At 63.3% G+C, this 9,001-nt stretch overlaps 2 protein-coding genes across 2 annotated transcripts; one reads left to right on the plus strand and one right to left on the minus strand.

Moving 5' to 3' along the window:
* The first annotated feature begins 701 nt into the window (after positions 1 to 701).
* Positions 702 to 2,144, plus strand: LOC125698721 (histone H2A type 2-B). The gene is made up of 2 exons (XM_048957411.1): positions 702 to 751; positions 828 to 2,144. Exon 2 carries the CDS (start codon positions 890 to 892, stop codon positions 1,268 to 1,270), a length of 381 nt encoding a protein of 126 aa, XP_048813368.1. The 5' UTR covers positions 702 to 751; positions 828 to 889; the 3' UTR covers positions 1,271 to 2,144.
* Positions 2,145 to 5,618: 3,474 nt separating this feature from the next.
* LOC125698653 (histone H1.10) lies at positions 5,619 to 7,141 on the minus strand. Its single transcript, XM_048957303.1, has one exon. The coding sequence runs from the start codon at positions 6,906 to 6,908 to the stop codon at positions 6,261 to 6,263; it is 648 nt and encodes a 215-aa protein (XP_048813260.1). The 5' UTR covers positions 6,909 to 7,141; the 3' UTR covers positions 5,619 to 6,260.
* Positions 7,142 to 9,001: the final 1,860 nt, after the last annotated feature.

The raw sequence follows: 9,001 nt of genomic DNA on the forward strand, positions 1-9,001 counted from the left end.
AGAACCGTGGTGGTCACGTTGTCATACAGTCATTCTGTTAATGGGATTTGAAGACTTTGAGAGGATTTTCTTGATCTGTGGATGGGTGCACTCAGCCTTGCTCAGAGAGGTCGCTTGTTAAAGCCCAGATAACCAAAGTGCCATGACAGAACCGTGCAGAGCTGCTGCTTTTGAGGTCAGGGATTTTGTCAGGGGTTTTGTAAGCAGAGCCAGATGTTGCCAGCCCAAAGCCTTCCACCGCGGGGCCTGTGCCTTAAAACAGTCCTTAAATTGTCTTGGAAACAGTAAAACGGAATTAATGGGCACAACCCCAGTTGGGAGTCCTATTTTGGGACTGCTTTCGATGGTCCATCCCTGGGTTACGATCGCAGGCCGTGAGCGAGGGGCGTTGTCATCACCGGCGGGACAGCACCCCTTGCTGGCCCCGAGGGAGGGCAACGCCGGAGGGAGCCCCCAGGGCGGGCCGGGGCTGGGCTGAGGGTCTGGGCTCGGCCGGGCTCTGCTCGACCCCGCAGGGCCGCGGACACGCGCGGAGCCAACGGCCGCGCCCCGCCGGGTGCTGCCCGCAGCTGAGCCGGGGCGCCGCGAGTCCTATGCAAATCAGGGATCGGCGCGGCAGCCAATGGGCAGCGAGCCGGCCGCGGCGGCAGCCAATGGAAAGGCCCGGGTAGGGATATCCGCGGCGCGGCGACGGTAGCGCTGGCAGTGCGGCGGCGGGCGGCGCGCAGGGCGGAGCGGCGGCGGCGGAGCGGTAAGGAGCGGCAGCTGCGGCCGGAGGGGCCCGGCCCGGCCCGCGGCGCGCTGCCACGGCGTTTGTTTTCTCGCAGGCGCCGGGACCGTCTGTGCGCGGCGCTCCTGGGCGGCGGCGAGCGGCCGCTGCCTGCCGGCCATGTCGGGCCGCGGAAAGTCCGGCGGTAAGGCGCGGGCCAAGGCCAAGTCGCGCTCGTCGCGGGCCGGGCTGCAGTTCCCCGTGGGCCGCGTGCACCGGCTGCTGCGCAAGGGCAACTACGCGGAGCGGGTGGGCGCCGGGGCGCCGGTGTACCTGGCGGCCGTGCTGGAGTATCTGTCGGCCGAAATCCTGGAGCTGGCGGGCAACGCGGCCCGCGACAACAAGAAGACGCGCATCATCCCGCGGCACCTGCAGCTCGCCATCCGCAACGACGAGGAGCTCAACAAGCTGCTGGGCGGCGTGACTATCGCCCAGGGCGGCGTCCTGCCCAACATCCAGGCCGTGCTGCTGCCCAAGAAGACGCAGAGCTCCAAGAAGTGAGCGCTGCCCCTCTCCCGGTCCCCTCCTCGCCGCTGCCCCCCGCACCTGGTTCCCCTCCTGCTCCTGCGCCCGGGTTGGGGGGTGAGCCCCGGCTGTGCCCTCCAGCTCTCCACTGGCCCCCGGCCTGGGCTGTAGTGGGGTGCTGGGGGAGCGCGGACGAGGCCGGGCCCCTCTCGTGTCCCCCACCCCGCCCCGACTCTCTGGAAGAAGCGTTTTTGCAGGAGATGGCGGGGGTGCGGCTGGCGGGGGCCGGGGCGGTGCGGTTGGGTCGCTGCGTGGAGCTGCCGAGGACTGTTGTGGCTGCGTGGGGATGGACACGGGCACCTCCGGCTGCCTCCACCGGCCCTGGGGCCCTGCAGGCCCCCCCGCGGCTGTCCTTGCTGCCCTGGCGTGGGGCTGAGGCTTGCTGCTGCTGCACACCCTGAGCGGTGCCATCCCCGCTGCACTGCGGCAGGGGGGGCTGGCAAATGCGAAAAGCAGAAGTTTCTCCGTCAGCAAGGAGCGACTGTTAGTTTTAGTTGTGTCCGTGGTTAAAGCTCGTGCGTTCCTACTGTTAAGAAGCTCCGGTCCTATTTATTTGGAGGTATTTTATTTTGGGTAGTCCCTTCCCCCACAGAGGCAGCTCCCAGCTCAGGGGGCTTTGGGGCACTCCGGTGTCACATCCCCGCAGAGCAGTGCAAGGTCAGGCGCCGGGAGCTGCCATGTTCTGCTGCGGCTCCGTGCTGCTGGCGGAGCGGCCCCGTCTGTGAGAGCCCCCCGTGTCCCTCGGCTCCATCACACCCCGATGGCACTTCCAAAAATGACATGCTGTGTCTTTCTGTTTGTTCAACACCGTTTCTGGTTCTGAGAAATAAAGTGATGATGCTGTCTGTTATGTGTAACGTTCTGTGGATTAATGTTTCTTTATAAAACAACAGCAACAACAGTACAGTTTGTGCTGAAGCCTGTTCCTAGCTCGAGCTGTATGTGCTGAATGGCCGTGGATAATGTAGGCTCACAGGGCTGTCCCGTGACACCAGGAATGGCTGATGTGCTGACAGTGTTCCTCACTGCCTAGTGCAGCCTGCTGCCATGGAGGCCCATCGTCACGTGCATGCGGCGCTGTCTGGGCAATTGGACTGCAGACCTTCACGACCTCTTGTTTTTCTCTTGTTTTTCTGAGTAAAATGAGCAGCTTCTATTTATGTGCTGTAAGTAGCATGTGTTCAGCCTATTGCCTCTGCTGTTACCCTAGTGGGTGAAGTACCTTAGCCTGGCGCTGGCACTGTTCTCACCTAGAGCAGATGAAGCTGGATGCCTGCTGCTTCAAGGGAGGGGTTTTGTGCACTGCTGGAGGACGTGGAAGCGGCACTTTTGGTGTGCTCACATGGTGCAGATGTCCCCTGGTTATGCTGTGCTACCCTGATCTCGGGATGGGGGGAGATGGGGTGGGAGCAGCTGGCTGTGTGCCCTGCTGCAGCACGGCTCCCTGCTGTATGGGGACCGTGGGCTTTCTCCCCACGTGTGCTGCCGTGGGGGGCGGGTAACGTGTCTGCACCCACATCTTGTTCTCTCCCTCCTTTCCTTCAGGACCAGCGTTCTGTACAACTGAGTGCTTTGTATTAGAAAATGCAGAACTTGTCATACTGAAAAGAATGGTGCAAACCCAATATTTGATTAAACTGGTTCCCTGTTGAATGCTGTTGAATGTGCTGTCTTGTCACCACACCAAGTCTGCTCTAGCTGGTAGTGGGCTGCAGGCTGTGAGGAAGCTGGCTGTCTGGGCTTGCTTTTCCCTGAGCAGAAAGGACCAGATCTAGCCTAGCACCTGTGCATGCACTGATCTCCTACATACCATTTTCCACTCACCCTGGGGGCAGGTAAAACCCTTCCCCAGCTCTTCTTTCTGCTGTGGGGATGCTGTACTGTCTGCTCACTCTGACAGTGGTGCCTGGGAGCGTGTGGGGCCCCTGGGCTGGGAGCAGCAGAGCAGAATGAAGCTGCACCTGGAGCCTTCCCCCAGTCTCTGCTGGAGATCCTGAAGGCACTGAATGAGCTTCTGGAGGTCTGATGGGAACAGCTGACACAGATGGGGGTGGGTGGAGGCCTGTGTGTAATGGGGGATGTTTACTCTGACACCCTCTTCCTTTCTTGAGTGTTCGTGGGTTACTGCTGTGATGGCACAGCAAGCAAGAGCTGCTGCATACCCTCATGCTTGGCTGGGGGAGAAGGGCTGTAGGAAGCTTCCCTCACAGTCAGGGTTAGGGTTTGGCCGGGTCTGAGGAGTGCATTCCAAGGTGTGGGTCAGGACTGGAGCTGCTGGACTCAGCAAAGAAACAGCTGTCCTTTCTTTGGCCTTTAAGTGCTGCCCAGTGAGTGCTGCACAGCAGGTTCCCCGGGGCAGGGCAGGGCACAGGGGTGTGTTGGGCTGGCTGAGTGCTGCATAGCAGGCCTGGGGCTGAGCAGCTCAGTAGCAGCTGTGGTCATCCCCTGACTGCCGGTGGCTGAGGTGATGGGGAGATGCTGCAGCTGTAACTGGAGCTGTGGGTGGATGTGCTCCTCTGGCAGCTGGGTGAGAGCTGGGCACTGCCAGCCACATGAATGACAGCCTGGGAAAGCTTGGCTGCTGGCAGACAGAAAGGAAATCCCGTCTGTCCAGCCTAGCATTACTGAAGGGCTCAGCCTGTGGTGTCTCCTTATCTTCACATCTGAACAGCAGTGTGACCACTGGGAGCACCTGGATTCCATACAATCTTCATCAAGCAGCTGGGACAGACCTCCAGAGCTGCAGCTCCGGGTACCGCTGGATGCCTCATGGCACCAGAGCAGCTGAACTCAGAAACGGTGCTGGGCTCAACTACGTGGTGCTTCTGAGGTCGTGCAAGCCTCAAAGTCTGCACATCAGCCTCTGCTTCTCTGAGGAGAGCTGGGGACTGCAGGGCTCTCTCCTCCACTGCCTCCCCTTGGGCACACTGCAGCCCGAGGGGGAGATGGGTACAGGAACATGGAAATTGAGCTTCTCTGTGCTGCAAAAGCTCTCTGCCTTCATACCGCAGAGCTGGACCTTGCTGCAGTCCTCTCGGGGTGAGGTTGGCGCTGCCTGCCCTTGGGAGTCCTGGCTTGGCCCCCAGAGGCAGGCCCTAGGGGCTGGCAGCATCCGTGGGATTGCACAGACGCCATGGCTCCAGCAGTCTTGAGCTGGGCAGCAGGACGCTGCCAGCCCCTCTGCCCCAGGGCTCTGGCTGGGCCAGCAAGGTGTGCTGGGGCACAGAGCATCACCTCTGTCTGCCCTTTGCTGTCTGGGCTTGGGCTCCACTCCCCTTTGCCTCTGCACCGCACTACTCAGGAATGTCAGGAGTGCTTTATCTATTTCTATCCCTGTCTGCCCAGCAGTGTGCTTGAAGGGTCACTGCTGTAGGCAGCAGAGCAGGAGGAAGCAGGGATACCCTGCTACTGGCACACAGCCTGCTCCAGGGAACTGCAAGAACCTTTGAGTGTGGCTCTCCTCCTGCCTGAGGCCAACCAGCTCGGTGATGGCATTCCCTCTGCTCCTCCAAAACCTGCAGTGTCATCTATTGACTGAGGAGACAACTGCAGCTCTGCGCCGAGTGCAGCAGCTCTCCCAGCATCTGAGACGGCTGGCAGATAGCCAGCCTCGGTGTGACTGTGCCTGCCTGACCCAGCAGCTGCGTCCTGAACGCAGACCTGGAGAGCCTCCCAGAATTCACACATCTCTGTTCACCCTGCTGCCGGCCATCAGATACTGGGCACCGTGGGGATACCGGCTTCATACCCGCGCAGCAGCTCCTTGAGGTGCAGTGTGACCCCACCGCCCCTCCTGCTGCCCCGGCCCCCCCATGTTCATGGTGCAGGAGCTGGGAGGTGCCTCACAGGGCTGAGCTCCCGAGGACCCAGTGGAACAACATGGCCCAGATCCCCGGCAGAGCTTTATGCAACCTCCCTGCTGCGAGCTATAAATAGGCACAGCCGATGGAGGGGCGGCTCACTCTGCACCGATGCCAACAGAGCCATCGGTGCCTGCACGCAGCTGCAGCTCCTGGGGGAGATGCTCCCGTGCGGTGCCAGGCAGTGAGGGGGAGGTGATGGAGCCCCGGGAGGCCTCGAGCTGCGCTAGGGGTGATGCTGCACCGCTGAGCCCCCCCCTCGCTGCTCCAGGCGCTTTGCCAATGACAGCTGCGGGCCGGGCCTCTCTTCCCGCCTGGGGAAATCCCCGATGCCTTTCGTGCGGTGCCGCAGCCCCCGGAGCCTGCAGGGAGCACATCACCACCGCTCCGAGTTTTTTATCAATTTATTTGAAACGACGTCAAATTGGAAAAAAAAAAAAAAAAAAAAAAAAAAAAAAAAAAAAAAAAAAAAAAAGTCTCCCACCCTCAAAAAACATAACGAAACCCAACCCCAAAAACGTTTAGAAAAAAAGAAAAAAAAAACAAATCCAAAATTAAAGGCCATTAAGACGCGACCTGACCGCCAGGCCGGGAACCCCCACCCCCACCGCCGGGGGCCGCTCGGAAGCGCGGGCCCTTTAAGAGCGCCAGACGCCGCGGGAGCCAATTGGCGCCTAACGGGCGGTTGCCATGGCGCCTGGGGCCGGGAGCCAATAGGGGGCGCCGTGGCTTTTCGAATGGCCGCGAGCAGGAGCGGCGCGCCAGGCGGGCGGGGCGAGGAGGGGGGCGGTGAGCGCCGGCCCACGTGGCGCGGGGGCAGCGGGGGCGCCGAGCGGCTGCTATGGAAACCGGGCGGGAAAAAGCCCCGCGAGGCGGCGGGGAGAGGGGCCGGGGGTGATCCGAAAGCGCCTGCGAGCGGGGAGGGGCGCGGCCGAAAACAAAAGGGAGCGATCGGAAAGAGGCGGGCGGGAGGAGCGGGGAGGAAAAACGAGGCGAGACGGAGGGGGATGGGGCACACGGAGCGGCCCCCCGGAGTCCGTCCGCAGAGCAGCCTGCCCCGCGCCCCCCAGTCCGGGCGGGGAGAGCCCCCCGCGCCGCGCCCCCCCTCATGCCTTCCGGCCCTTGAGCGCCTTGGGCTTCGCGGACTTCTTCACCTTCTTGCCCCCGGGGGACGCGGCTCCCTTCTTAGCGGCCTTCTTGGCTTTGTCCTTCCTGGCCGCCGCGCCGCCCGCTCCCTTCTTGTGCGATTTCTTCTCGGCCTTCTGGCTCTTGCCCGCGGGTTTCTCCGCCCGCCGGGACGCGGCGGCCGCCGCCTTCCTGGGGGCTCTATGCGCGCCGCCGCCCGCGGCCCCGTCCCCACCGCCCTCCAGCTTCTTTTTGTTGAGCTTGAAGGAGCCGTTGGCGCCGGTGCCCTTGACCTGCAGCAGCGTGTCGTTCTGCACCAGCGCCTTAATGGAGTACTTCAGGTAGGTGCGCCCATTCTGCTGATCGAACCACGCCACCTTCTTGGCCTCGTTGTAGATCTTGGCCAGCGAGGAGCCGTTGCGCTCGCCCAGCTTGCGGATGGTCTCCACCACCAGCTGGCTGTACTTGCCCGGCTGGTTCTTCTTCTTGTTGTTCTTTCTTTTCTTCGATGGCGATAACGAAGAACCGCCGGCTTTCGCCTTCTTAGAGGCCGCTTTCTTCTCGGCGGAGATCGGTGCCTCCTCCGCCTCGGTCAGGGGCAGATCGCCTTCTTCCAGTTCCACCGACATGGTGCCGGGGGCCGCGGGACGGAGGCGGGAAGCGGGCGGGCACAAGCGGCCGCGGCGTGGCGGGGCCCGGGCCCTGCGCGCTGCTCTCCGACTCCGCTCCGCTCCGCGCCGCCGCCGCGCACTGGCGGGGCGGGCGCCTTCGCCTCCCTTATATGGGCGCTGGGCGGACCGCGTTGAGAACAACAACAGCCTGGTCCGCCGCCAGCTCCCACTTGTGCTTCTTGGGGCCCTTCCGTGGGGCTCCTGCGCCTCCGCCGGCGCCCCCCGCCCCGCTCCGCCCGCGCCGCGCCCCCCGCCCCGCCGCCTCCCCACACACCACCGCCTCCGCGGCCCCCTCCCGCCGCCCTCCGCAGCGATTTGGGGGCGCGCCCGGCGCGGCGATGGGTATGAGGAGGGGGGCACTAGATGCGACGGAGGCTGGGACTTTGCGGCGGCCACCCCGCGCCGCCCCTCCGCCGCCGTCCGCGGCCGGAGAGGGGCCGCCGCGAGCGGAGAGCGTTGCGGGGCGGTGGGGGGCGGTGGCGGAGGCGCTGGGCCCTGGTTCCCGCGGGGAACTAACACAGGGAACGCCCTCCCGCGGCCACCGGCTGCAGCGCGGAGCCGCCTAGCCGACGCCGGGGGTCCCCGCCCAGGCGGAGGGGGCCGCCCCCCCGCCGCCCCCCACCGCGCTGCCGCCCGGACGGGGCCCCCAGAGGGGTGGGTATCAGCGCGAAGGACGGGGGAGCGGGGGGCAGCAGCGGTGCTACGAGGGGTCCGCCTCGTAATATACCCCCCCCGGCAAATTCCAGCTGCGAACCGAAGCTCGGGGTGGCGAGGGGGGGAAGGGACGCGAATCGACCGCAGGGCCGGGCCTGAGGGCGGGGGGCCTCTGCTTCAACTCCTGGGGAAGCGCGGGGGTGGGGGGGGTCCGTGTGGCCCCAACGCAGCCGAGCCAGGAGCTATGGCGGCGCGGGGAGAACACGCTTCCCCCGGGAGCCCACACGAGGTTGTGCCGCACCCCCACGCCCATACACGTGTGCGCGCCCCGCATTCACACATGCGCGCACACGCGCGCACAAGCCCGCAGTCAGCCCCTGCCCACGCTCGCCGCGCCCGCACCGCCTCGGCGTCACCTCCCCTTCTCCCGGCACTGCTCCGCCATTTCCCTGCCCTCGCCCCCCGCCGCCAGTCCGCGCTCCCCGGACCTTCCCTCCCCCTGGCCACGCACGGTCCCCTCGCGAGGCCTCCCCATGGGAGTGTCCACACCCCGCAGAGCCCCCCCGAGGGAGCACAGCGCTGGGATGGACGCACAGCCCCTTGGGGGGGGGGAGGGGGGAGGCTTTCGCGGCCCTGCAGCCCCCGGAACACTGCTGCGCTGAGTTGGGGCCGGACTCAGCCCTCAGTGGGGCCAGGTGTAGTGGGCAGATTGCCTCGGGTGAGAAGGAGCACACAGATACAAAGGGGACCTGGGGGCATCCGTGTGTGAGCTCTGTGGAGCTCCTGAGAGATGGTAGAGAACAGGAATACAGATTTATCAGGATAGGATTTAAATACAGTGTAGCTGCACAGAGTCTGGTGGAAGACCACCTGTCCTTCTCCCCCTTTCCTCCCCCCTCCCTCCCCGCTTTCTCCACGCTCTTCTTATGCACATAAACACAGCACAAATACATACATGTAACCCAGAGTAGTCATACAGGCGTGTATCTGTGCTGTAGGCACACATCCATCCATCCATCCATCCATCGCCATCCACACACAATATATTTTCCTGTGAGTATGCATGTGTACTGAGTATAGTGCTTATACATCTAGTATACTGCTTATAGGTGTAACTGACTCTGCATGTGTCCGTATTTTCTATCCACCTCACTCCTGCACCACCCAGCCATGTGTGCACATGTATCTGATGTGTGCAAATAGAGCACATAAACGTGTTTGCATCCATCTAGCTCTGTACGTCATCAGACACTTCTAATTAAACTGAAGCATGCTGACACAGGGGCTGTGTAGACAGCAGAACACACACAGGGACCTGCGGGCTTCTTTGTGCTCTTGTATGCCCTCCAGCTTCTGCTCTGTGTCTCTCCACGTCCACATAACCCTGTGCACATACA

Source organism: Lagopus muta, chromosome 11 (assembly GCF_023343835.1).
Source record: "Lagopus muta isolate bLagMut1 chromosome 11, bLagMut1 primary, whole genome shotgun sequence".
In the NCBI taxonomy this organism is placed as follows: Eukaryota; Metazoa; Chordata; class Aves; order Galliformes; family Phasianidae; genus Lagopus; species Lagopus muta.